The 27,480-nt window shown below is 48.5% G+C and overlaps 1 protein-coding gene across 2 annotated transcripts in view; it reads left to right on the forward strand.

Moving 5' to 3' along the window:
• The first annotated feature begins 287 nt into the window (after positions 1-287).
• Positions 288-27,480, forward strand: part of Cul4a (cullin 4A) — a 38,908-nt gene continuing 11,715 nt past the window's right edge. The window contains exons 1-15 of one of the 2 annotated variants that reach the window (XM_028881271.2): positions 292-479; positions 776-891; positions 7,866-7,969; positions 13,441-13,510; positions 14,835-14,908; positions 15,422-15,584; positions 16,210-16,299; positions 17,036-17,118; positions 20,420-20,487; positions 22,168-22,286; positions 22,837-23,029; positions 26,198-26,302; positions 26,435-26,545; positions 26,622-26,707; positions 27,126-27,233. In XM_028881271.2, the coding sequence (XP_028737104.1) occupies positions 332-479; positions 776-891; positions 7,866-7,969; positions 13,441-13,510; positions 14,835-14,908; positions 15,422-15,584; positions 16,210-16,299; positions 17,036-17,118; positions 20,420-20,487; positions 22,168-22,286; positions 22,837-23,029; positions 26,198-26,302; positions 26,435-26,545; positions 26,622-26,707; positions 27,126-27,233 (1,638 nt within the window). In that variant the 5' untranslated portion in view covers positions 292-331. Of the gene's footprint in view, positions 480-775; positions 892-7,865; positions 7,970-13,440; positions 13,511-14,834; positions 14,909-15,421; positions 15,585-16,209; positions 16,300-17,035; positions 17,119-18,389; positions 18,739-20,419; positions 20,488-22,167; positions 22,287-22,836; positions 23,030-26,197; positions 26,303-26,434; positions 26,546-26,621; positions 26,708-27,125; positions 27,234-27,480 lie in introns of those variants that run through there. The other variant, XM_037211599.1, reaches the window with a different exon arrangement.

The following is a 27,480-nucleotide window of genomic DNA, read 5'->3' on the forward strand; positions in this document are numbered from 1 at the left end:
GGGGGGGGCGATAAGAGACCACGGCGCCCTCTCGCGAGCGTTCGTCCGTCCTAGAACGCCCGCGGGCCCCCGACCCTCCCCGCGCGGCCGCGTACGCCCCGGAGCCCTCACTGGGCGGAGCCCGCGCGCCGGAGCCGGATCGTTCCGGTGCGCGCCGCGGCCGTTGGGCCCCCGGGCGCGCGGACCGGGGCCGCGAGCAGCAGGAGGAGGAGCCGAGCGCTCAAGGGCGGAGCCCGGCAGGAGGAGGAGGAGGAGCCGGACGCGCACGGCCGGGGCGCAGGGCAGGAGGAGGAGCCGGGCGGCGCGGGGCGGGGCGGCGTCCGGCCCAGCCATGGCGGACGAGGGCCCGCGGAAGGGCAGCGTCTCGGCTCTCATGGGCCGCACCAACGGCCTCACCAAGCCCGCGACGTTGACCGGTGGCCCCGCCAAACCCGGGGGCGCGGGCGGCTCCAGGAAGCTGGTCATCAAGAACTTCCGAGGTGGGTGCGCTCCGGTGAGGAGCGGACGGGGGACGGCCGGCAGGTCGCGCGCTCGGACAGGGCCTCCTGGGGCTTGCCCAGCCGGCCCTGTCCCCGCGCCCCAGCCCGCCCTGCTTCCCGCACTGCCCGGCTCCGGCGCTCCAGCCTGCCTGGTCCCCGGGCACCTCCTGCTCCGCCACGTCCCCGCAGCCCCAGCTGGCCCCGATCCCGCACCTCCTGGCTGGCCCTGCCGGGCCCTGCCTCGGTGCCCCGGCCTGGCTTGTCCCCGCGCGGCCGTTGACCCTCTCTCCCCACAGACAGGCCGCGGCTGCCTGACAACTACACTCAGGACACGTGGCGGAAGCTTCACGAAGCGGTCAAGGCCATCCAGAGCAGCACATCCATCAGGTACAACCTGGAGGAGCTGTACCAGGTGAGCGGCGGCGAGGGCCTGCGAGCACCTGGCTGTTTTCCTCCTCCTCCTCCCGCAGCCACGGTCGCCGACGCTAGGGAGGCCTGCCGGGGGGAAAACGCTGCGGCCCGAGCCTGCCTTCCCTAGCGGAAGCCGCGAAGCCCCCCGGTCAGCAGGTGTTTCTGTGGATCGCCGCCCTGGATTAGTGCTGTGTGTTGAGGCTTACTTACATCAGGCTGCTTGGGAGGTGTAAGTGTTCCCATCACCAGGAGAAAGGAGGTGTTGGGGGCTGAGAGCCACGGGGGGCTCCAGCAGTCTTCAGTGTTACCAGAATGCCAGATAGTTACACATAAAATTCACTACGGCTCCACTTGCTAGTAGGGTCCCTGTGTCGTGCCCCCCGCCCCCTAACACACACATACACACACACACTGTTTTGTTGTTTAATTGTTGCATAGGAGGTTTGCAGACTGATTTGGGTAGTTTTCACTTCAAGATGGTCAGTGTCCACAGCAGAAAAAAAAAAAAATCATCAGAAGTACATTTTGCTGTTTCAAGCAGACTTCTGCCATGGTTTTATACAATAATGTTCGCCAAATAGTCTATTTTAGGTGATGATGAAGCATATAATTAATTACGCTGAAGTCATGAATTTACCGTTTTGTTTTATCCTGGTTACAAAGTGAATGTATTGTAAGTTACAGAAAGTACGGAAAAGAAGAATAAACAATGGTACCCAAAGGAAATTGTTACAGATTGAGTACTCCCAATCCAAAACTCTGAGTGCACACTTGACCTCTTCTGATGGCCTTGGACGGAACACAATGTGTGCTAAAACTGGTGTATACAGCTCCTTAAGCTAGGGCCAGTGGGGGGGCTCAGTGGGTCAAAGCTCTGGCAGAACAGACTTTGCAGCCAGTGTTCAAACCTCAGACCCCTCCAAAAGATGGGAAGAAACTGACTGCAGGTGCCCTCTGACCTCCAGACTCTAGCCATGTCACATGGACCCACACAGACGCCTCATGCACACACATAATGATAAGTAAAAATAGACCTTCAAATTGTGTTTAAGGTATATGAGATTTGAATTAATTTTGTGTTTAGACTTGAGTCCCATTCCCCCAAATACATCATTATGCGTATTCATGTATCAAATCCAGAGGGAAAAAAGTCTAATTCATAACACTTTTTCCAAGCATTTTGGGTGATAGATTGGTGTACATGTGTCTGTTCTTTGTCTTTAAGTTTGTAAATTGATGTATTGAGGGAGGGATTTTCTTTCTTTCTTTTTTTTTTTTTTTTTTTTTTTTTTTTTTTTTTTGGTTTTTGGAGACAGGATTTCTCTGTGTAATTTTGTGGTCTGTCCTGAATCTCGCTCTGTGGACCAGGCTGGCCTTGAATTCACAGAGATGCGCCTGCCTCTGCCTCCCGAGTGCTGGGATTAAAGGCGTGTGCCACCACTGCCCGACGGGTTTTTTTCTTTTTAAGGTTTTGTTTTTATTTTGTTTAGATAGGGTCTCACTGTAGGCTGGTGGTCTGGAACTCACTATGTAGATCAAGTGGCCTGAAATTCACAGAGATCCTCCCACCTCTGCCTCCTGAGTGCTGGGACTAAAGGTGTGCACCACTGCGCCTTCCCTGAAGATTCCCTGAAGATTCCCCTTTATTATTTTAAGTGTGTGTGTGGGGGGGGGGTATGAATGGGAGTAGGGAGCTGGAGGCCAGAAGTGTTGGACCGCTCTGGAGCCTGAGTTAGGTGGTTGTGAGCCGTAGGTCCTGGGAACCAATCTCAAGTCCTCGTGTACTCTTCACCACTGAGCCATCTCTCCCAAGTCTCTACCCAGCTCCCTTTGTGAGTAAGAGTCTTGCTACAGAGTGCTGGCTGACTTAAGTGACTTGCTGTATATCCCAGCCTGGCCTGTAACTTACAGCAATCCTCCTGCCTAAAGCTTCCCACATGGTTGAATGTGCCACCACACCCCTGATCGTTTTTTTAACCAGCTTTCTTGAAGTATAATTTATATATAACTTGTACTCCAGTAGGTTTTTTTTTTTTAGGGGGAGGGGGAGTTGGCTAGTTTTATTTTTTAAGAGTTTGATTGTGTAGCCCAGGCTGCCCCAAACTCAAGGTAATCCTCCTGTGGGGGTTACAGGTTTACCCTAACATACTTGTTGTTACAGTAGATTTTAATGGCCTAATATGCATTGTTTTGCTGCCCCCACCCCATGAAAATACAGACTGTTTCCATCGCCCACGAAGTATCGCAGCCCCTTCCCGCCATCCCTTCGCGCCATCCCTTCCCGTCTCCTACCCTGGCAGCCATTGCTGTTTCTAGTTACTCTGTCCTGTCTATCTAAAAGGAGTCATGCATTTGCCATCTTTTGTTATCTGGCTTTTACTTAGAATAGTGTTTAGCAGTTTGGTGTATTGTTGTTTTTTTTAAATTTTTTAAATACGTTTTTACTTGAAATAGAATTACATCACATTCCCGCCTCCCTTCACCAACCCCAGCTATCCTCTCAAACCATCCCATGTGCCCCCAAGTGTGTACTATTTTTTTTTTTAAGATTTATTTATTATGTATACAGTGTTTTGTCTGCACACACCCCTGCAGGCCAGAAGAGGGCACCAGATCTCACTACAGATGGTTGTGAGCCACCATGTGGTTGCTGGGAATTGAACTCAGGACCTTTGGAAGAACAAGCAGTGCTCTTAACCTCTGAGCCATCTCTCTAGCCCCCGTACTATTTTTATTATGAGTAGTGTGGATCTAGTACAATTGGTGTAGTCATCAGGTGGAGGATGTTTGGGTGTCCAGTGGAAAACATTGCCAGCAAAGCTGCTATGAACATTGAATACATCTTGAGTGGGCATGTGTTCTCATTCCTCTCAGGAAGCTATCTCAAAGGGATTACAGAAGACCTGTGCTTAATTTCATAAGAAACTGCCTGCTTTTCTAAGTGGCCGTACCATTTTGCACTCTGCGGGTGGTATGGGGGTCCTGTTTGCTCCACATTTTCACCAGCATTTGGTGCTGTCAGCTTTACATGTGGTTTAATTTACAGTCCCTACTGATATTAGGCATCTCTTCATACATTTATTGCTATTCTGTAACCTTTTTGATGAAGTTAACTATTCAGACCTTTTGTCTGCTTGCCTCCCTCCCCTCCTCCCCTCTCCTCCCCTCTCCTCCTCTCCCCTCTCTTCCTCTCCTCTCCTCCCCCTTTTATCTCTCTATGTAGCCCACTCTGGCTGCAAACTTACAGCCCTCCTGCTTCAGCCTCCCAAGTTCTAAGATTGTAGACATAAGCCAGTATGTCCAGCTTCATTTTCTTAGATTATTTTCCTATTATTGAATGTGTGGATTTAATATGTATTCTTCCAGATACAAGTTGCAAATATTTTCTTCTAGTCTGTAACTTACCCCTTAACTGATCGATGTCCTTTGAAGAACAGTGATTTACATTTTGAAGTCCAATGTATCAACAGTTTTTTAAGGTTGTGCTCTTAGTATCCGCCTAAAAAATAGGAAATCTTTGCCATAGTTGGGAATAGTAGCACACTCCTGTAATCCCAGCACTGGCAGGCATAGGAGATTGAGGAGTCCAAGGCCAGCCTTTTACTAGCCAGCTCTAGGCCAGTTACTTGAGACCCTGTCTCAACAAAACAAACAGATCTTTGTGCTGATCTAAGCTCTTGTATTTCCCTTGTAGACATTTAGAGTTGAAAGTTTTACATTTAGATCTGTGATCTATACCTTGTGGACTTATGTGTGCGTTGTGAGATATGAATCTAAATGCAGTGTTTTCCCTGTAATTGTCCAGGTGCTGGGCACACTGTTGTCCAACTGCCTTTCTCAAAGACAGAGCGACTGTCCCTCTAGGAGCGAGTGTGACAGGTGTCAAGTCAGGAAGGGTCAGCCACCGCCAGCTTTGTGTCTCTCCACAGTTGTTTCAGCAGTCTTGGTCCTTTGTATTCCTGTAGGAATCTTAGGATCTGTTTTCTGGCTCCTTCCAGGAAGTCAGCTAAGGTTTGATTGAGATCATGGTGACTCCATTAGATCGTTTAGAGAAAACTGACTCAGCCTTGAAGATAGATAGCACCCTGTTAGGTCTCTTTAACTATTTCTCAGCAGTGTTTCTTGTTTCGGTTTACAGATGTTACAAACCTTTTGTGGAATTTTTGCCTTATCTTAATTTTGATTTGTGATTCTCACTTATATAGAAACACTGTTGTTTTTATGTGTTGAAGCTGTCCTTCTAACTTGCCAGCCTTGTCTGCTTCAAGATTTTCCGTAGACCCACTGGGTCTTCTGCCCAGACGGTCGTGTCTAACTAGAAAGCTTTTCCCGTCTCAATGTCGGGCCTGTTATTTCTTTACCTTGTCTTGCTGTACGGGCAGGAGCCTCCGGGACAGTGGTTAGAAGTAAGAAAGCAGGCCACTTGTCTTCCAGGTCTCAGGCCACTTGTACTTTACCACTGCTGAGTGTAATGCTACCACGTAGGAGGTGCCTTTCTGCTCCTGGTCTAATGAAAGCATGTTTCTGCAGCTGGTGAGAGAGCCGGTGGGTTTGTCTCTTAGTTTGTCAATTATGTTCATTAATTTTTTCCCCCTCTTTTAAGTATAATGACAGTCTTCGGTACTTAGGCTATATCATACTTGGCTGAAATGTACCCTTTTTTTTTTTTTTTTTTTTGAGACATGGTCTCACTATGTAGACAAGGCTATCCTCATAGAAATCCACCTGCCTCTGCTTCCTGAGTGCTGCTGGAATTGAAGTATCTGCCATTGTGCCTGTTTCATGTATTGGTTTGAGTTGTTAATGTTTTGTTAATTTTGTCTTAATGTATTCTTTCCTTTCTATATCTTTGATCAGTTTGCGTGTCAAAGTAATGTTAGCCTTATGAGTTTGAAATGATTCTTTCTTCCTTGTATACAGTTGATGTCACTTCTTTCTTAACTGTTTGAGGGGATTCCCTAGTGGAGCCGTTTTGGTTTTCATTATTATTATGTTATTTAATGTGTGTGGATGTTTTTCCTGCATGCATATCTGTGCACCACATTCCATATCTAGTGCCCACAGTATGGAAGGTGTTGTATCTCCTACAACTGGGGTTGCAGACAGTTGTTGGTCACAAAATGTCTGCTGTGAGGAGTGACCCTTGGGGATAATTGAGCAATAATTTTTAGGAATGAGTTGATATGAGGAACAGCTGTGAACTGGTACAAGCAAAATCCAAAACCTGCCACATCCCACCTTTGGTTGTTGGACTAAATCTTGCTTCTCTGAGGTGACTCTTAAATGCCCACAGCACATTGTCTTAGCCTGACTTGACCCTTCTTACATCAGGGGTCAATTTAGAAACAGTCCCAAGAACCAGGTCTGGTGGCACACACTTGTACTCAGGCTTACAGCAAGTCTGCACTGCCTGCGGGTGCCGCCTGCCTTGAGGTCTCTTAATATTCAAAACAAACAAGTCTGTGTGTTTCCTGTCAGTAGTGAGTGACAGTGATAACACGTCACAGCTAGGAAAAGTGGTTTGAGGATTACTGGCTTCAGCTCAGGAGTCCGTGCTCACAAAACGCTCATCTGCTGGGACTGCTGGTGCACTCGGGAGGCAGAGGCAGGAGGAGCTCTGTGAGTTCGAGGCCAGCCTATTCTACAGACAAGTTCTAAGGAAGCCAGGGCTACATAGTGGGACTGTCTCAAGAAGAAAGAGAAAATGGTCCTTACAAATTGTTGTTTCATGAGGGACAGTATCTCACACACACACACACACACACACATACACACACATGATTTTGACAAAATAGAAGTATGCAGGCATGCACATGTATAAAAACTGACTTTGTACTTGTAAATGTGGACTGAGGCAGAACCTCTACTATAAGATGTGGAGCCACTTTGAGGAAAGGGAACTGGTGGAAAGTTCCTCCATTCTCTTTAGAACTTTTTTTTTTTTTTTTTTTTTTTTTTTTTTTTTGGGTTTTCCGAGACAGGGTTTCTCTTGTGTAGCTTTGCGCCTTTCCTGGAACTCACTTGGTAGCCCAGGCTAGCCTCGAACTCACAGAGATCCACCTGCCTCTGCCTCCCGAGTGCTGGGATTAAAGGCGTGCGCCACCACCGCCCGGCTAGAACTTTTTTTAATTGTTCTAAAGTATTATAGTAGAAAACATTTCTGTTTATATTTCACACTTGAATGAGATTTGAGAGGTTTAATTAGGACTGGTAAGAATGTATATTCTTCTAGTGGGTAGAAATATTTAATGTTTTTCTGCTTTAAAAGTTGTTTTTTCACCAGGTGGTGGTGGCACACGCCTTTAATCCCAGCTCTCGGCAGGCAGAGGCAGGTGGATCTCTGAGTTTAAGGCCAGCCTGGTCTACAGAATGAGATCCAGGGCAGCCAGGGATACACAGAGAAATTTTGCCTCAAAACAAAACAAATGTTGTCTTTTCTTCATTAAGACAAAACAAATGAATTCTACATCAGTCAATCAGTAAGTAAACACGGGTCATCATAGCTTGGCCTGTATCACTCAGGAGTCAGTTCTTGTAACTTCCACTTACCATAGGTGGAGGCCCTGCCATGCTTGAGCAAGAGTTCTGCTCCCCTCCCATCACTGCCCTGGTTTCACATGGTCATTCTCAAGATAATAAATGTGTGTCCCACCTCAGCCTAGAGAATCAGAAAATGGCCACAAGATCCAGACCTGCTCTAGAGTCCTAGTACTGTTTTGCCGCCTGATAGAGAAACCACTGAGCTAGGGCGACGCTGGAGACGTGGGGTGCCAGCCCCCAGTCCTCGGGATGGCGGGTGTAGCGCACCGTCGGGCTGAGCCCTTCTTGTTGGTCATTGCCCTCACTGCGCTGCACCCAGTGCTGCCAGCGCCCTAGTCCCGGGCTTGCTCGCAGGCCCTGAAGACCCAGGTGGCATCAGCCCTGCAGGCTGGAGAGCTTGGACTCTGGTGACAGTCACCTTTCCCTTTGTTGTAGGCTGTGGAAAACCTTTGTTCTCACAAAGTCTCCCCGACGCTCTACAAGCAGCTGCGCCAGGTCTGTGAAGACCACGTCCAGGCCCAGATCCTTCCGTTCAGAGAATATCCTTTCTTTGCTTTGCTTTTCTTGCCTGTTTATTACCCAGATCTTTTTCAAATGGGATAAAGAACGAATGAATATCCTTAATACTAAAGGAACAAGCTTTAAATCCTCTCTTATAGAACAAAGGGCCTATGGTTGTTTCATAACTCATTGTATTAGATTTCTAAGTGAAATTTATAGCTTCTAAATTACTGCTATGAATGAGGGTAAACAACCTCCATTTATGCATCTAGTTGGAGTATTTAGGAAAATTTCTGAAAATGCCTTAAAATTTAAATTCTGTCCTTTAATAAAAACCATCTGTATTCATTTTCTATAATATGGAACAAATCCCCACAAACGTGGCTGCTTCAAACATACCCAGTTTATTTTGGGGCTTGTGTCTGTCAGGAATCGGGGTGCAGCCCCATAGTTTCTCTGCTCATTGTCTCACAGGCCCACGTCAGGGTGTCAGGAAGCCTGTCTCGTCTAGACGGTGGGTCTTTCCTGGTCCCCACAGGTGGGTAGTGGTAGGAACACGGTCCCTCCTTACCATCTGACCGTGGATCCGGCTTCACCCGAGGACTGTGCTTGGGTCCTTGCTGCATCCAGTTTCTCCTGATGGGTTGTGTGCTATCGTGAGCATGCAGGAGAACCTGCCTGTCTGGTCTGAGACTGTGCCTCCCAGGACGGAACCAGACAAAGGAGCGGTGGCCACGGTGTTCAGCTGAAGACGGGGATTATTCAGGCATGTGCTGTGCACAGCTCTGGGCAGAGGGCGGCGGCGGCGGATTTGCTGCCGTGTCACCTGTGACTCATGCCCACAAGGACATCTGTAGGACCTGGCCTCAGGCTGGTCCCCACACCCATTGCCAGTTTTAGGACACAAGTGTAGCGTGTAAAACCCATGCCGACTTCTTTGGCTCCGTGCTTTCATGTATAAAACAAATCCCAGAACCTGCCTATTCAAGATTTTCTCCTGGTTCAGGAGATCTTTTTTCTTCCTGTGGCCCTCATCAAAGGGAACATGGTCTTACCAGCTGTACAGAGCCTGTTAATGCAGAGCAGCAGGCAGTGTTGCTGGACGTTCAGGCCTTTATGGTCTAGGTTTCTGCTACATGGGCTTCTATCAGGATGCCTCTCTATTCTCTGACAAGTGTTCTGAACTAACGACTGCAAGATTGTACAAGATGATGGTGCCCACATGCCCTAGAGGAGTCTGCCAGCATGCACTCTTGCTGAGATAGCTGTGAGGCATGTAGAGCTTCTGCCCCATTCAGAGTCCTGGAGGAGCCTGGCATCTGGGCGGAGAGTGACACTAGATGTCATCTTCTAGGACACCAGTGCCCATCAGGGTCAGCTCATACTGTTTTGCTCTAATCCCACTTGGCTGGAAAACACTTCTTGATTACCTGCTTTAATTATCCTCCTGCAAATTAATCCCACTCTGGGGGTTGACCAAAGTGGTCACATATTTAGTAAGCCTTTGTTTCCAACTCAGTGTCTTGATCATGGATTATAGAAAGTGGCTGTGTGCCTGATTTCCATCCTCCATGGAATCCGAGCCCAGGGTAGAGTCGGAAGTACGCTGTTTCTTGTTAACAAACCAGGATTATAAGAGTCATGGTTTGTTTTACAGGAGGAAAGAGGCACTAACACATTAGATTCCTTAGTGACAACATGTCTTGACCCCAGACACATGCAGCAGAACAGAAACCAGGCAGAGCCCCACCAGGGGCTGGTGGGTGCAGAGGATACCACTGAATTGAAGGACATGGAATTGGCCTTGAAGGACAGTGGGATGGACCCAGACAGTGAAGGTGGGGGAGTGCACAGTATGTTCTTAACTGAGCAGAGTCTGGTGTGCAGTTCAGGTCGCAGACCGCATTTGACTCTGGATGTGCCATCGAGGATTTGCACTGGAAGCTGTACAAGTCACTGAGATGACTTACAGGTTTCTAAGCAAAAGCTCAATCAAGTTGTTATGTGATCTCCTGGGCAGAATGATGGCACAGTCTAGAACTCGGGCCAGCATGCAGCCTAGAACCTTCTCCGGCCAACACATTTCCAAAGTAGCCGTTTGTGCGGCCAGACATCAAACTAGGTCCTGGAAACCGCACTGTGAGTACCTCCCTCCCTCTAATGGAGGTAACAGACAGGCATCTGTGCAACAAAAGACCATGTGCACCTCTGGACATTAAGGAAGGCTAGCCCACCAGCCAGAGGAGGGAAGTGCTGAGGGGCCAGGAGGCCCGCAGAGGAGATGGTGCTATTGGATGGCCTGTGCAGAAACATGGCAGGCAGAGTGAGAAGAGCCAGCCCATTGGCAAGAATCAGTTGCTGCCACAGGCTTCCAGAAGAGAAAAGCCAAAGAAGGAAAGCTCACCTGTGACCTGAAGTGTGCCTGGCCTCCTGCTGTGCTGAGGGTCAAGCAGTGCACAGTTTTGGCCAGGTGTATTGATCCATGGGGAGAATGGTAATTAAATAGATCAATGTTAGAGGATTTCTCTCTACCTGATTGAGATGCTGAAGCCAAGCAGCCAGTGATTTGAATGCGTGTGGTGATGCCGTGGATAACAGTGGACACCCTCTGGAGTATAGGTCACTACTGGCCAGTCACTCTTCCAGCCCAGTATACACAACAGAGTTTTGCTGTCCTTTAAATGTGATTGGCAGTTTTTCATGGTCTGTCCTAAGCATTCTGGCTGTTGGGTTTTTATTGTACCGTGAAGGGTGTACTTCCCTTTCGTGGTGCAAGTCCTTTGTAGGGATTGAAAGGAGACAAGAGTGGCCACCAGAAAGCTGCCTCGGCAGAAGCCACAACAGACCCTCTGGCGCCTGTGCATCCCATTGCCTAGAATTACTCACTTCTGGCACAGGGGATGCTGTGAGCCTTGCATCCTAGAATTGACCGAACTCTAGCAGGGTGCATAGGATCTTGGTAAACACCATGCTCTGTGGTACTAAGTACTGTTATGGGAAATATCAGAAAATGATTGATCTAGAGACCTGTGTAAGTTACTTAACAGAACTCTTTTATTAGAGAACATTGACATTGGACCCTTACATCTTAGAGATACAGGGTCAGGTACAACTACTCCATGGTTATTGGTGACTCTTGAGCTGCCAGGTAGCATCAGATGGACCAGTGTCAGTTTAACTCCAGTTTAATCTTAAAGGCCCATGCAGGCTGACTGCCACACAGCTCCAGCTGGCCAATGTGAAGGTAATAGGAACTTTGCAGATCTGTCATCAGGCTTGTGGCGTCTCTCAACCTGCTGAAAGTCCTGTGGCCAACCTTTGTCTTGCTTTGCACAGATAGTGGTCTGACATATTTTACCATCATAGAAGCATTCTCCCAGGGTAATGTGCTGACAGACCTTTCCTCTGGCTGTCTAAACTTGTGAATATGCTTCCTGAGACTGAGGAGGCGAGAAACTGAACCTTTTTGTCTGGCCAGCTGTCTTTATGGTCACCTGCACAGATGTGCCTGTGGCCTCACTATCTCCCTGAGCATTCTCTTCCCCTCCTAAGGCTGGGCCAGCATCACCTGCCTCTCCCAGCTGCCCTTGACTGACAAGATCAGGGCTTCTCTGCCCTGACTGTGGCACACTTACCAAGTTTTTCCTCCATCTGGGCACGCTGTGTTTCCTCATGTGAGCTGAGGTGGGTGGCCCTGCCACACTTGAACTTATTAACATGGATGGTGCCACGTGCTAGCAAGTGGTAGACAAGACTGAAGCACAGGACAGACACCTGGTGCTTTCCACTTGTGTGGACTGCCTTTTCTATATTAGGGAGCTCAGAGATCCAATGAGAATGGGCAAGAAAATCCTTCTCCAGAAACCCACATTTGGGTATCTCTATTTAAAAGCTGTATTTTGCACATTTCTTAAAAAGAATATCCTAGGAGCTAGAGAGGTGGCTCATTGGTAAAAGCACATGCTGCTCTTGTCAAGGACCCATGTCAGGCAGCTCACTTAAGCTCCAGGTGATGTGACACCTCTGGCTGCCATGGGTACTGGCACCAGCGAGCGCGCGTGCACGCGCGCGCGCGCGCGCGCGCACACACACACACACACACACACACGAATAAAAACTTCATTCATTGGGGGGGGGATCTAAAAATTAAAAAAAATAAGTGGGGCTGGAGAGATGGCTCAGCAGTTAGGAGCAATTGCTCCTTTTGCAGAGGATTGAGGTTTAGTTCCCAGAACCCACATGGTGTCTCACAACTATCCATAACTCCAGTTCCAGATCTAATGCCTCTTTCTGCTCTCTCTGGGCACTACAGGCATGTACACATTCATACACACATACATACATAATACATACATAAAATTACAGATTATCCTAATAGCAAGTTCCAGGCCAGCCAGAGTACATAGTGAGACCCTGTCTCAAAAAAAAAGTACACACACACATACACAGAGGCACATGCCTGTAATCTCATCTCTGAGGATGCTTGAGACAGTTGCCAGCTCCCTGCTATACACTTTTTTAAAATACATTTATTTATTATGTATACAGTACTCTTATCTGCATACATGCCTGCAGGCCAGAAGAGGACACCAGATCTCATTATAGATGGTTGTGAGCCACCATGTGGATGCTGGGAATTGAACTCAGGACCTCTGGAAAAAAACAGGCAGTGCACTTAACCTCTGAGCCCTCTCTCCAGCCCAGACACAGCATTTCTTTTTTCTTTTTGAGACGGAATATCTCTGTGTAGCCCTGGCTGTCTGGGAACTCTCTCTGTAGAGCAGGCTAGCCTCGAACTCACAGAGATCCACCTGCCTCTCCTTCCTGAGTGCTGCGATTAAAGGCATGCGCCACCACTGCCTGTCTATATACTTTTATATACACTCTGACTGTGGGGTACTCAGGCCCACCAGACCCCAGTTCTAGAAGGTCCATCGTGGCCCTCAGTGGGTGAAATCCGACCACCCAGCTGAAGCACTCACGCCTGGTTATTCGTGTCAGCTGGCAGGAGTGGAAAGTAACTGCAGAGAAGAGAGGAGAGCGGAAGCCAAGGCAAAGCAGTGAGACAGATCCAAGGGGTGGGATGAGTCAGGCAGGTTACCACCAAAGGAAAGGAGCTGGCAGTGGGCAGAGGCTAGGCATCCACTCCTGCTTGGGAGCTGCTGGTCTCTGTCAGTCCATGTGTAAACTGGCCTGTAAGCCACCACCTGGAGGCTGGAAGTCCAAGGCCCAGGCCCTAGTCTAGTAGACTCCACCTGCTAAAAGCTGCCTGCTTTGTGGATAGGATGGCACAGCTCTCCAGGGTGTCTTTCTGCCTCTGGGTACTATTGCCTTGGGATTAGGTTTTCACAAGTGTTCGGACAGTAGTGTAGCTTACACTAGAATGGTAAATGGTTATACTTTCAGTGTTACTAGAAGGACATCTGGCGGGAAGGGCACTGAGATGAAAGTGAAAGCCGCAACAATGGGATGGACTGGTATGTTTGAAGCTTCCTTAGCAGGTCTGCACAGACTCGCTAGACAGCGTTCTATTTCTAAAGAAGATTAACACATGCTGGCAAGATCACTGCAGACAAATGGTAAGTGTGCCCTTCATCAGCCCGGATTCTCTATCAATGCTATTTATTGTTAATGCCTGAGTCATTTCACCCACTCCTGCTCTCTTGTCCTTTGGCTTTACAAGCCTCTGCTCTAGACAGAATGGAGTGATTTCTTCACACCAGCCTTAACCTGCCTTTCTACAACTTCAGGCCTGAGCTCAGGGACCCTTCACCACAATTGAGTAGTAAAGTAGGGTGGGGTGGTGAGCTTCCTCAGACTTCTAGGAAGGGGTGCTGGCCAGCTCTGCCTCCAGGTCAGCAGTCGGTGTGTGCACGTAGGAGGAGGCTCCCTGTGTTCTCAAAGGAGGCTCAGGTGTCTGATTGCAGTTTGGCCTGAGTTCCAGCCCTCACTGTAGTTAAATGGCAAAACCCTAGGCTGTGGTGGTGGCTAACTTGTCTTCACAGGTGTGAGTTTTTGTGTGGCCCAGCCGTTGGTGACCTGTGAGAGAAGATAGTGTGTGTGGCTTCTTGAAGTAGACTGAGTCTTTGCTTTGTAAGGATGAGGAGCAGAGGATGAGCGTTTTGAGCCGTGTGGATGTAAAGACGAGAATGTCCATTAGGGAAGGTGTTTTCAAATGTCAGCAGTTTCAGCAAAGGTGGAATCAGCTCCAGCTGGTAAATGCAGAGCTTCCCCAACAAAGACAGAGGACAGCTCACTGCCTACATCGCTGTCCTTGCAACAGAGTATGCTCTGGAGCCTGAGCCTCAAGACGGGTAGCAAGACTTAGGAAATTGAAGCCGGGAATGGAGGTTCTGTTGTGTGCCTGTAATCACATTTAGGAAGTAGAAACAGGAAAATAAGGAGTTTAAGGCCATGAAACCCCATCTCAAGAAATCAAGAAAGACTAGTACCGAGCCATCCAAAAAGCATCATTGTGTCATGAGTTGGTAAATAATTAAATTTTCCCCCTCCCACCCAGACAGGGTTTCTCTGTGTAGCCTTGACTGTTCTGGAACTCGTCTGTAGACCAAGTTGGCCTTGAACTCACAGAGCTCTGCCTGCCACGCCTCCCGAGTTCTAGGATTAAAGGCATGTGACACCACCAACCGCCTGAGATAATTAAATTTCCAAGATCCTTGAGGTTGAATGCTTTAAAATCCTTGCAGTCTGGGCTGAGAAATACCAGAAGAAAAGGTTGAATGTATAAAAATGAGGAACTTGAGGTGTGAGGGTTTTCCATCAAGAAGTGATTGTTACATTCAAGACAGCTAATCTAGGATGGCCCAGAAAGTCAGATCTCAGGTGGTGGGTATGTGAAGGAGGGGAATAGGTGTGTGAGTGCCTCTCCTCTCTGGTCTTCAGATCATGATCAGAAGCATCTTCCTGTTCCTGGACCGCACCTATGTCCTCCAGAACTCCATGCTGCCCTCCATCTGGTGAGTGCCCTCCCGCATCTGACCAGCCCTGCTGTCGTCTTCTCTGTTAGAGTGGCACCTTCCTTTACTGCACTTGCCGAAACTCCCGGGCTACAAGCTGAGGAAGTAGGATTAACTTGGGGTTGTTTCAGACGTGCTTTCTGTGGCGCAGAGAGGAGGCTGCGGGAACAGTACAGGAGAAGGAAGGGTTCCGGAGTGCCTCCCATGGCCTTGACACATAGTGAGCCGTGAGTCACAGATGGCAGCCTCACACAAAAGCAGTTGGATTGTTGGGTGCCAGTGTAGCGTGAGGTATCTCATGACCGCCTCAGGGTGGTCAGCTTGACCTCTCCAGGAAATACCCTCATTTAGGGTAGAGACACGGACATCCTGGACTGGCCAGACGAACGTTCCTAAGAGCCCTCCTCAAGGCTCTGGCTCTAATGAGCAAAGAACAGGTTTTCCCCGGTGCATGTGAAGCTTGTGGAGCATCCAAGGCTGAACTAAAGCCTTGTTCTGCTTTCTACCTGTCAGGGACATGGGCCTAGAGCTGTTTAGGAACCATATCATCAGTGACAGGATGGTGCAGAGTAAGACCATTGATGGGATCCTGCTGCTCATTGGGCGTGAGAGAAGCGGTGAGGCTGTGGACAGGAGCCTGCTTCGGAGTCTGTTAAGCATGCTCTCAGATCTCCAGGTGAGGCCTTGGTCTTGAGTGTGTGATGGCCATCTGCCCCAAAGTAAAACACGGGCATCAGAGATGTAAGTGGGGAATAGGATCACAAAAGTATGAGCTGAAAATGTGGTTGTCTAGTCCTTAAGGAGAGAATGCCTGAGGCTAACACCACCCTACACAAGGAGCCACAGAAGAAAAGACTGATTGATACTTCGTATGGCTGTATAAAATGATAATTTCTATGGAAAATATACCATAAACAAAGGGAAAACCGCCAGGCAGTGGTGGCGCACGCCTTTAATCCCAGCACTCGGGAGGCAGAGGCAGGCAGATCTCTGTGAGTTCGAGGCCAGCCTGGTCTACAGAGCTAGTCCAGGACAGACTCCAAAGCTACAGAGAAACCCTGTCTCGAAAAACCAAAAAAACAACAACAACAAAAAAAGGAAAACCAATTACCGATGAACAAAGGCTAAAGAAGCATTAGTGTTGAGAGCAGGTAGGGCTCTGGCCCGGTAGGAAAAGTTTTCCAAAGAACAGTGGCACAAGACGACCACAAGCTGCAACCTGCTGACCCAGAAAGCGGGCCCTTAGTGCTTGAGAAGGCAGGCTCCTGCGTGGAACTCGTCAGTAACTGCTCATTCCCTAGGTGTATAAAGACTCGTTTGAACTGAAGTTCTTGGAAGAGACTAACTGTCTGTACGCTGCAGAAGGCCAGAGGCTGATGCAAGACAGGGAGGTGAGATGCGCCAACTGCGTTTGCTTTAAACCGCCCCCCCCCCAAAGTAATTTGTGGAGTAGCAAAGGAGCGCATGTCTAAGCAAAGATAAAGAGTAAATCCTAAATATGAAAGACAAATAATTAAAGAATCAGAATTGTTCATCTGTGTGTAGAATCCCCCCCAAAATACATGTGCAATCTATAATACATGTGATAATGCAAATGTAATAGCAATATCACCCACACTGTTGAGCAGCTTCCTAGGCCCTGGCGTCAAGTTGAAGGGAGCCCTGAGTGCAGACACATTAACCTGCTCCTTACGAGATGGCCAGCCTGTCAGAGCAGGACTTAGCTGCAGCAGTGTTAACAAGTGGCCCTGAGGACTGTCCGCCCCAGACAGCTGACATCTGTGGTGCAGCCTCTGGCTACAGGAGAGCTATCACCTCTGACAGGACAGCTTCATGTGTGGCTGCTAGTAAGCTTTGGGCTTTCTACCCAGATCCTAGTCACTTACTCATATGGGCCCACTGATCCCCAACACTTTGTGGTAAGCAGTGAGTGCAACCTGGGCCCCAATTTTAGAGGTGGTCTCCAGCCTCCTAGTTGTCACTCACACATCCTCCCACCCTGCCCACCCCTGGTAATCTATTAATATTTGACTTGAATGTGTTCATTGCTCGTTTTCTATTTTATGAGGAAAATATTAATAATGTGAGAAGTCCTTTTGTCATTGATGTGTTAATTTTTTTTGGAAGGTTCCAGAGTATCTGAACCATGTGAGTAAACGTCTAGAAGAGGAAGCAGACCGAGTGATCACTTACTTAGACCACAGCACACAGTAAGCACTGTCCCTGGATGACATTTCAGTTTCTCACAGGCCGCAGACTTTCTTGCTGCATATTGAAATAGCCGGGGTGGGGGGGTGGGGGTGGCGGGGGGGGGGGGGGCCATCTACGGCGCACGCCTTTAATCCCAGCACTCGGGAGGCAGATGCAGGCGGATCTCTGTGAATTCAAGGCCAGCCTGATCTACAGAGTGAGTTCCAGGACAGCAAAGGCTACACCCATGCATGCGCGCGCGCGCGCGCGCACACACAACACACACACACACACACACACACACACACACACACTGTCGCCTCCCACCCACCCCCCAAAAACAGAAAAAAAATACCTTGTACCTCTGGTTATTAACCCATTGCTCTTAGGCTGTTCTGCTCACAAGGCCATGCTTTGCTTATAGTCTGCCCATGCTCAGCAATTACAAACTGTTCTTACCACACACGATCACGAGTGGCTGGTCAAGGAAAGTGGCCCCTGAGCTAACACCTGAGTACTTTGTTCACCTGATAGATCTTCACGGATGTGAGACCCTTCACTTACCAGCTTTTCGTTTTTTCAAGATTGATTTTTTTTTTTTTTTTTTTTTTTTTTTTTTTTGGTTTTTCGAGACAGGGTTTCTCTGTGTAGCTTTGCGCCTTTCCTGGAACTCACTTGGTAGCCCAGGCTGGCCTCGAACTCACAGAGATCCGCCTGGCTCTGCCTCCCGAGTGCTGGGATTAAAGGCGTGCGCCACCACCGCCCGGCTAAGATTGATTTTTATTACCTTTAGTTATGTGCAGTCTGTGGGTATGTGCATGTGAGTACAGGTGCCTGAGGAGTCCATGGGTTGGGGATCCCTTAGAGCTGGGGTTATAGGTGATTGTGAGCCACCTGGTGTGAGTGCTGGGTACTGCAAGAGCAGTGCCAAGGCTTCACTGCTGATTCCTCTCCACCCTTTGTTAGAAGTCTTAGGTGGCCATAATTCTTAGGATAACAGTACACTTTGTTCTCCTCTTCTCAGTCTTTTTCCTCTAGACTTTGGGTTGATGAGCAGCTAAGGGAAATGAAAAGGGAGTGAGCATGTGTGTTTATTCAAGACATGTATTATTTACTGCTGTGAGGAGATGGAAACATGGCAGGGGCACAAAGGGGACATGGGAAACCCATGCAAAGCTCCAGTCCTTGTGGGATTTGGGACAAGAGGAAGGATGGGGTCAGAATCTCAGGAGACATAGCATGGGAGTTCAGGAAACAGCACCTTTAAGAGGATTGTGTTCTTCCTTTCCAGTGAGGGACGCCATGGGTCCTAGTCCAGAGCCGAGCCTGGGGAATGCTGGATTGCTTGGGGATATTGATGTGCTCATCACACTCATACTTGATAGGGAAGAAGAGTCAGGAGAAGGCCACAGGAGACTGAGCAGAAGCAACCAGGGAGAAGCAGCGGCCACGCCAGGCTCCCCTCAAAAGGGCCACCCACATCTCTGAACTCCATTTTCATAGAGGGTGGGATATGAATCCCATCTTTCACCGTAGGTGCTGTGAGATTTAAATAGGTTAAAAAGTTCCTTATAGAAGGCTGGGCACAGTGGTGCACACTTTTAATCCTAAAGTTCCAAGAGTCAGAGGCAGGTGAATCTCCGTAAGTACAAAGCCACCCTGGTCTACATAGCTAGTTTTAGGCCAGCCAGGACTACACACTGAGACTCTGTCTCAAAAAACGGAAAGAAGATGACTTGATGCCAAGTCTGACTGCCTGAGTTCAATACCCCAGACTCCTGAAGGTTTCCTCTGGCATCCACACATGCTGTGGTATGTGCACAGGACACAATTTAAAACATTGGTACTAGGTACTGAACTCCAATAGTCTTCCTTATAAACTCTAAAATGAAGACTTGAGAAAAGTCTAAAGTTAAACATTCTTGTAATAAAACAGATTCTCTGTGATCTTCTCAAAAGAAAAGGTAAGTTATGAATAAGGAAAGGCCAGGAGGCTGTGTGTGGTGGAGCATGCCTGTGATCCCAGCACTTGGGAGACCAAGGAAGGTCTGTGAGCTCTGTGAGCTCAGGGCTGACCAGCTCTACATAGGGAGTTCCGGGACAGACCGTGTCTGTACCTGTGACTGTAGTGGTCAGGACACATTTCCACCGTTCTGTTCCGTGTGGTGCTCATGTGCCCAGACCTTGTAGCAGGCTGTTCCATGAGCAGAACCTTGCCCGGCGATTGTGGGGTGCGGGTGGTCAGGGTGAGGAGTGGGGCTGCAGGAGTGTATCTCAGACCTGGGGTAGAAGATGGACAAGAAGTGGGTGTCAGCCAGTCTCGAGAACCCCTCACTTGCCAGTCCCCTCCTGTGCTACAGGGTGCAGAGCAAGGCTGAGAACACACTCTAAGGCAGAGTAAGTGCAGGAAGATTGTGTCCGTGGTGGAGGAGAGGGGAGGTCAGAGTCTAAACTGTGAGGGAGATGGTGTTGGAGGCCTAGGGGTGCCACAGCATCGCGCAGCCATCCTGCCTAAGAGACCAACATGACGTGAGCATGGAGACCAGAGTGCTTGGGTAGGCCTGAGCAGTAGGACTGTAGACTGCACTGCCAGATGGGCCCTGCCGGCTTCTAGACTGCTCCACTGGGCTCGCTCTGCAGGGCTCCAATCTCTGTTCTAGAGTTTTATGTCTACAGTTCAGAAAGCAAGGGACACCAAGGGCCAAACCATGAAGGGCGGAGGTAAAAATCAGAAACCAGGATATAGGGCACGTGTACCTACACCAACCAGGCAGGCTGCTCGGGTGCTTACTGCCAATGTTTCTGCACCTACCTATGGACTTGTCTGTGATATTCAGCAAGTTGTGTTTAGAAATGCTACAAACAGCCAGGTGTGGTGCTACATGCCTTTAATCTCAGCACTGGGTAGCTGAGGTAGAAAAACGGTGTTTTCAAGACCAGCTTGGGCTATCTATTGAGATCCTGTCTCATGAAAGAAAGAAGAAGAAAAAAAAAACTGAAATGAATCGTCAGCAAAAATCAGAGTTCGCCAGGCGTTGGTGGCGCACGCCTTTAATCCCAGCACTCGGGAGGCAGAGCCAGGCGGATCTCTGTGAGTTCGAGGCCAGCCTGGGCTACCAAGTGAGCTCCAGGAAAGGCGCAAAACTACACAGAGAAACCCTGTCTCGAAAAACCAAAAAAAAAAAAATCAGAGTTCACAGTTGTCATGATGTATGTATTCATTAGCCCTCTGTCCACTTGGCTGTAGGCTGCCTGTTGGGACTTGAACTTGAACCTTTGGGGGCTAGCCAGTCCTCTGCTGACACTTTGTCTTCTTTCTAGGAAACCCTTGATTGCCTGTGTGGAGAAACAGCTCTTGGGAGAACATTTGACAGCAATCCTGCAGAAAGGTAGATTTTCCATCCTGTGTGGTTTAAACTGAAGTCTGTGCTCCACTCAGGACCAGCACATGGGATAAACAACCCAGAACCTCTCTAACTCCAGCTCCAGGGCTCAACACTCCCTTTCAGGCTTCCAGAGGCACCAGACTCATGAGCACACGACAAGCGAATAACAGAAGTTTTCATAAATTGTCTCAGTGCATGCCTTGATAAGCTAAATTGTGGCCAGGAAATGATGAACTGTGCTTGTAAAAGCTCGTTGTAGATTTTAGTGGCTGTGGAGAGGCTTGCATTGATCGTATGCTTGCCATGCAGTCAAGCATGAGGACCTGAGTGTGGATTCCAGGATCCACACTAAGAAGCCAGTAGGAGCAACCAACTGTAACCACAGCACTGGGTGGCAGAGTCAGGAGTATGTCTAGGATTACTGCCAGCCAGTCTAGCTGAATTGGTGAGTTCCAGGTTCAGTAAGAGACTGCCTAACCAAATAAAAAGCAAAACAAAATGGAGGATGATTGAAGAAGATACCAGCATCAATCTCTGGCCCCCAGACGAACAGACACCTGCAGATATGTGTGCGAACGCACATGTACATACAACAACATACACAGTTATATTAGAAACATTCCAAAAAGTAAAGGCCCTTCAACTTTTTTAAAGATATTTAGGACTCCTGGGAGATATCTTACAGAAGTTAAAGCTTATTTGTGTGTTTAGCTCAGAAGTAATCTTGAGACATACCAAGCAGCCAAACCTGTGGCTTAGCACAGAGGGCGTCTCCACACGCCTGACCCTGTGTGTGCAGGCGCTGCCAAGGACAGAGACCTGGGACTCCAGTGCCTTGAGAGCCCACAACCTCCAGGTCTACAGGGAGCATCTCTGATGCCCTCTTGTGGCCTCTGCAGGCACTGCACAAACATGGTATATGTACTTAAGACACAGGCAAAATGCTCATAATATGAAATAATAAAATTATAAAACCTAAATAACTGAATAAAATTTCTAAAATTCCATATTGAATACAGAAAATATCTGACAGTACTTATTTGTCTTAGTTTATTATGTGAATCAAATTAATCAATTAAAAGCTTAAAATTGAATCAATTTCAGTTTATATTTATTTTATGCATGAGTGTTTAGCTTGCATGTGTGTATGTGTACCACATGTGTGCAATGCCCACAGTGGTCAGAAGAGAACATCAGATCTCCTAGAACTGGAGTTAGATAGAGATGGTTGTGAGCCACAATGTAGACTGCAAACAGAACCTGGGTCCTCTGCAGGAACAGCAAATGCTTTTTTACCTGCTGAGCCGTCTCTCCAGCCCCTGAACTAATCTTCTAACAAATGTGTTTCTGACTAACAGACAAAACCTCAAATAATTTGCATTGTGAATTTCTTGTGGCAATTTATCTCGTGGATATTTACTTGTCTAAATATCTTTTGACTCATTACTTTTGTTAAATAAGGGCTTTAGTGAAATGAGAAAGTGAATAATCCATTCCATATGCACTCAGAAAACTGAGATCCACCTATCTGAGCCACCTCAGGTAGGCAACCAGACAGACATACCTCCAGCAGGTGTGTGCTCCAGGTCTGCAAGCCAGGCACTGACTGGTGTGGACTAGGCTGTTTCCACTCAGGAACGCTGCCTTCCTGCTGTGACTTGCTCTTGTTCTGCATACTCCTAGGGCTGGACCACCTGCTGGACGAGAACAGGGTGCCTGACCTCACGCAGATGTACCAGCTGTTCAGCCGGGTGAAAGGCGGGCAGCACGCTCTGCTGCAGCACTGGAGTGAATACATCAAGGTACACACACACTGGTCCTCACTCTACCCTGCAGAGGGATGGACGCGTGAGGGCCGTCTGTTCTCTGTCTTCCGATGCCCTGAGGAATGTTTTTAAGATGACCCGCAGTGACGGCCACCTTGCAGGGGGACAGCTGCAGTAGTGACAGCAGCTTGGTGTCCATTCATGTAGAGACTTGTGTCTGCTACGGCAGCAGTCTCTGCTGTGTCTGCTCGTCAGGCCTGAGCCTGCTCACTGAGAACCAGCACACACTGCTCAGCAGTTTGCTCTGCCTGCTGCTGCTGTGTTTCTAAGCCCAATTCAAGACTTCCGGTCCCAGTTCCCACCTCTGTGTTCCAGACATTGTGTCCCTCACTTGCCAGTACAGCACCACTCCGCATCTTCCAGGGGTGTTGCCTGGGACTGAGGCAGAACCTCCCTGAATGCCAGGCCCCACCTCCCAGGGTACTAGATGAGGCAGGCCTGCCGTCACGTCACGGTGTGAGACAGCAAAGGCTGCTCCGCCTTCCCAGGCCTGTCGCTGCTGACGTGGTTGTGTCTCCTTCCGTAGACCTTCGGGACAACCATTGTCATCAATCCCGAGAAGGATAAAGACATGGTCCAAGACCTGCTGGACTTCAAGGACAAAGTAGACCACGTGGTGGAGGTGTGCTTCCAGAGGAATGAGCGCTTTATCAACCTGATGAAGGAATCCTTTGAGACGTTCATCAACAAGAGACCAAACAAGCCTGCAGAGCTCATTGGTAGCAAACCAGTTCTAGATGCTTTCCTCTCTACGTTTAAAGATGGTTTATACTATACGTGTGTGTTCCTACGCAAGGGGAAGTCAGGACTTTCAGGAACCCTTGCACCATGTCGGGGGTAGGGACTGAGCTCAGCTTGGCCACGGGCACCTTTACCCACCGAGCTATCGTACTGGCCTTTTAGGTGCTCTGTAAATTCAAGAGTGCCAGGTACGGGCACATGCCTTTAACCCGAGCATTTTCCAGGTGGTGAGCAGGTGAATCTCTGTAACTTCAAGGTTAGCCTGGTCTACATAGCAAGTTTCAGACCATGGCTACATGATGAAAACTTGTCTCACAAAAAAAAAAAAAAGAAGAAGAAGGCTGGACGTGGGTGTGCACACCTCTTTGATCCTAACACTTAGAAGGCAGAAGCAAGTGCATCTCTGTGAGTTTGAGGCCAGCCTGGTCTACGTAGAAAGTTTCAGGGCAGCCAAGGCTACATGAAACCCTATATCAAAAGAACCAAAAACACCAAACACTCAAGAGAGAGAGAGAGCACCTCAGCCTCAAATAGTTTTCCCAGCCAGGCTGATCACTTTGGGAGAGTCCAAGCCTCATTAGGACGCATATGCTCAACAGTATTCACGTCTGCACAGTTGCGCATCCATGAGGGGGGTGTTTCAGAGGGCTTGAGCAGAGACCCGAAGTTGTGCATTTGAGAGGCAGGACGGGGGAGCGTTGGTGAGCCAGGGCTTCCTGGTGCAGGGCTCTAGAGCTGCCTTGGCAAAGGTCAGTGTGGATCCTTGTCCTGACTGTAAGAAGCCCTGAGCGGGTGTGTTCAATGTGGGGACAGTAAGGTCACTGGCCTCTGGACAGCATCGGTGTGAAGTGCTCTCTAGTCACCATCTGTGTTCCTACCCCACACTCGGGACAGAATGGAGCTCAGAGGAGACCGTTGTCAGGACTGCTCTGTGCGGTTGTTTGTTGTTATTTCTTGAATAGCACTTAAAACTCACTCCTCCCCCGTTAGTAAAAGTGTCACTGACTTGATAAGAGAAGGGCAGGGAGGAGACAGGAGTGTGGTAGCAGTAGTCAGCGGTGCGGTGTAAGCACAGGTGTGCACAGCCAGAATAGCTCACAGCACGAACAGGAAAACACTTGTGGGCTGCGGAGATGATTCAGTGGCTAGAGTGTTTGCCACACCGTGTGAAGACCTGAGTCAAGATCCCAGCACCCATGTAAACCCAGGCATGGTGGTGTCTGTAACTCCAGTGCTAGGGAGGAAAGACAGACAGACAGACCTCAGGAGCTCACTAGCCAGCCAGCCTACCCAAACCATTGTGCATCAGGGGCAGTCTCAAAAAAAGAAATAAAGATCACTGATGGTGGCACATGCCTTTCATTCCAGCACTCAGGAAGCACAGGCAGGTGGATCTCTGAGTTCTAGGCCAGCCTGGTCTACAGAGCAAGTTGCAGGACAGTGAGGGCTACACAGAGAAACCCTGTCTCAAAAAAAAAAAAAAAAAAAAAAAAGGTAGAGGAGTAGAGGAATGGTTGAGAAAAATGATCCCAAGATCCACCCTGGCCTCTGTATACTCACACAAGCAAGTACACAAATACAAGCATATGCATGCATACACCACATACAATATACATGTGTATATAAACATACATAATTTTTTTGTTTGTTTCTTTTTGAGACAGGGCTTCTCTGTGTAGCCCTGGCTGTCCTGGAACTCAATCTAAGCCAGACTGGCCTTGAACTCAGAGATCCGTCTGCCTCTGCCTCCTGAGTACTAGGGTTAAAGGCATGTGCCACCACGCCTAGCCATTCTCCATAATTAAAAAACAAAAAAATAATAGGAGCCATCAAAACCCATTGTGATTTAACCAGACTTCTGGGCTTCCATGGAGTTCTAACAGCCCCAGGGAAGTGTGGGCTTCTGGGAGTCCTGTCTCTGTCACGGTGTACATCTGTCGTCTTGTCCATCACAAACACCACCACCAAGGTTGACTTTGTCTCCTCAGAAGCAAGAAGCCCCAGGTAGAACGTCCTTACTCCTGAATGCACACCTTGCCCTTGATGCCTGAGATCCCAAGGAGAATCCTCTGAGAAAATCAGCTGAGTTTCTTACCGCAGGTTTAAAAAGGGTGCATTCTGGTGCCTGTGGCAGTGTGTCCTAAACCCGTGTTTGACATCTAGGGTTAAGAAAGTAAAAGCCGCCGGGTGGTGGTGGCACACGCCTTTAATCCCAGCACTCGGGAGGCAGAGGCAGGTGGATCTCTATGAGTTCGAGGCCAGCCTGATCTACAGAGTGAGATCCAGGACAGGCTCCAAAGCTACACAGAGAAACCCTGTCGCAAAAACCAAAAAAAAAAAAAAGAAAAGAAAAAGAAAAGTAAAAGCCTGCTTCTTTAAAATTCAGTCCGGGGCGGGGGGGGGGGGGGGGGCTGGAGAGATGGCTCAGCGGTTAAGAGCACTGCTGCTCTTCAGTAGACCTGGGTTCAATTTTCAGCACCCACATGTCACAGCCATCTGTAACTAGTTCTGAGGGACCCGATGCCCTCTTCTGCCCTCCAGGGCCACCAAACACACACATGGTGCACAGGCACACATACACAAAACACCCACACACAGAAAATCAATACTTGTTAAAAAAAAATCAGAATGTGAAAAAATAAATAGTCTGGGACTCGAGAGATGGACTGGTCTTCCAGAGTTCAAATGCCAGGTCACACTGTAACTCAAGCTTCAGAGAATCAAATGCCCTCTTCTGTCTCCTGGCAGAGACGTAACACCCACACACATGAATAAAATAATTTTTTTTTTTTTTTTGCCAAGGATCTAACCAGGGCATAAATCTTTAAAATAAAATAAAAGACAAATTCAGTCTGAGATTGATTTAAAGAATTACTTTTTTAATCTATGGATTTGTTAAAGTTCTGGGAAGATAACATTCTCATCATTACCTTGAGACCACCTGTTTTAAAAAGTCCGCTTCTCGTCCTGCAATGGTGGTGTTTGGGGAAGGTTCCAGAGTGCCCAGTGTTGATAAGATGTGTTTGGAGTTTGTTTTCCTTCTTGCTGTGTTGGTGTGAGATGTCACCCAGGGCCTCGTGTGCACTAGCAAATCTCTACTGCTTTGACCCCACCGCCAATTCTGATGGGAACTCTTGCTCTTCTAGCCAAACACGTGGATTCAAAGTTACGAGCCGGCAACAAAGAAGCCACAGATGAAGAGCTGGAGAGGATCCTGGACAAGATCATGATACTGTTTCGTTTCATCCATGGTGAGACTGGCTGGATGAGCATGCTGACCTGCACTCCGACCCAGAAGTAGTACCCAGGGGCTTTGTGGCCATGGAGTGCATGCAGCTTGTGAAGCGGCTGTCTCAAGTCTTGGTCTTGCTGTTTGTGCACAGGTAAAGATGTCTTTGAAGCATTTTATAAGAAAGATTTAGCCAAGAGGCTGCTCGTGGGCAAGAGCGCGTCGGTGGATGCAGAGAAGTCCATGCTGTCGAAGCTCAAGCACGGTGAGCCGGGGGCTGGCTCGCGGGCGGGCGGGCGGCACGCGTGGCTCTTGCTCACCCACTCCTTCCCGTGTCGTAGAATGTGGCGCTGCCTTCACCAGCAAGCTGGAGGGCATGTTCAAGGACATGGAGCTCTCCAAGGACATCATGGTTCACTTCAAGCAAGTGAGTTGTTTCTTAAGTAAAACCGAGGGGGTCTAACAATTTGTCATATTTGTAACAGAAACCAAGTTAAAAAAAAAAAAAAAATTCCAGAGACATTGGAACACAGCGGAGTAGTCGGAAAGACTGAAGTGGGAGTAGTCGGAAAGACTGAAGTGGGTCCACATGCGGAACTGTGTCTTAAAGATTAGACACTTTTAATCCCAGCGCTTGGGAGGTAGAGGCAGCCGATCTCTGAGTTTGAAGCAAGCCTGGTTTCTACATAGTTAAGTTCCAGGACAACCAGAGCTACATAGAGAGACTTTGTCTCAAAAAAAAAAGAAAAAACAAAAAAGATACATAATTGTACACACACACCATTTCTTCTTCAATGCATTAAGTATTTGTCTGTTTACTTTGTCTTGGGTATCTTTGTTTTTAGCATATGCAGAACCAAAGTGCACCAGGCCCCATTGACCTCACAGTGAACATTCTCACCATGGGCTACTGGCCCACATACACGCCCATGGAAGTGCACCTCCCTCCCGAGGTGAGTGATCGATTGCTGGCCAAGCCCACTTAGGCCAGACCTGTTACCAGGTCGCCCACACCATGTTCTGTGGCCCCTGGAAAGTGCTGCTGGAAAAGGACCTCTTCGGTCACAGTCAGAGGCACTTCCCTATAGACCATGTCTTCCTCTTCTCCATCACAAGGACACTTGTGAAATGACAGCTTACCTGGCTGATGGTTGCTCTCTACCATAAGGTGATGGCAGAGTCTTGGTCGTGGTGGTGTTT

The sequence above is a fragment of the Peromyscus leucopus genome, chromosome 17, assembly GCF_004664715.2.
Source record: "Peromyscus leucopus breed LL Stock chromosome 17, UCI_PerLeu_2.1, whole genome shotgun sequence".
In the NCBI taxonomy this organism is placed as follows: Eukaryota; Metazoa; Chordata; class Mammalia; order Rodentia; family Cricetidae; genus Peromyscus; species Peromyscus leucopus.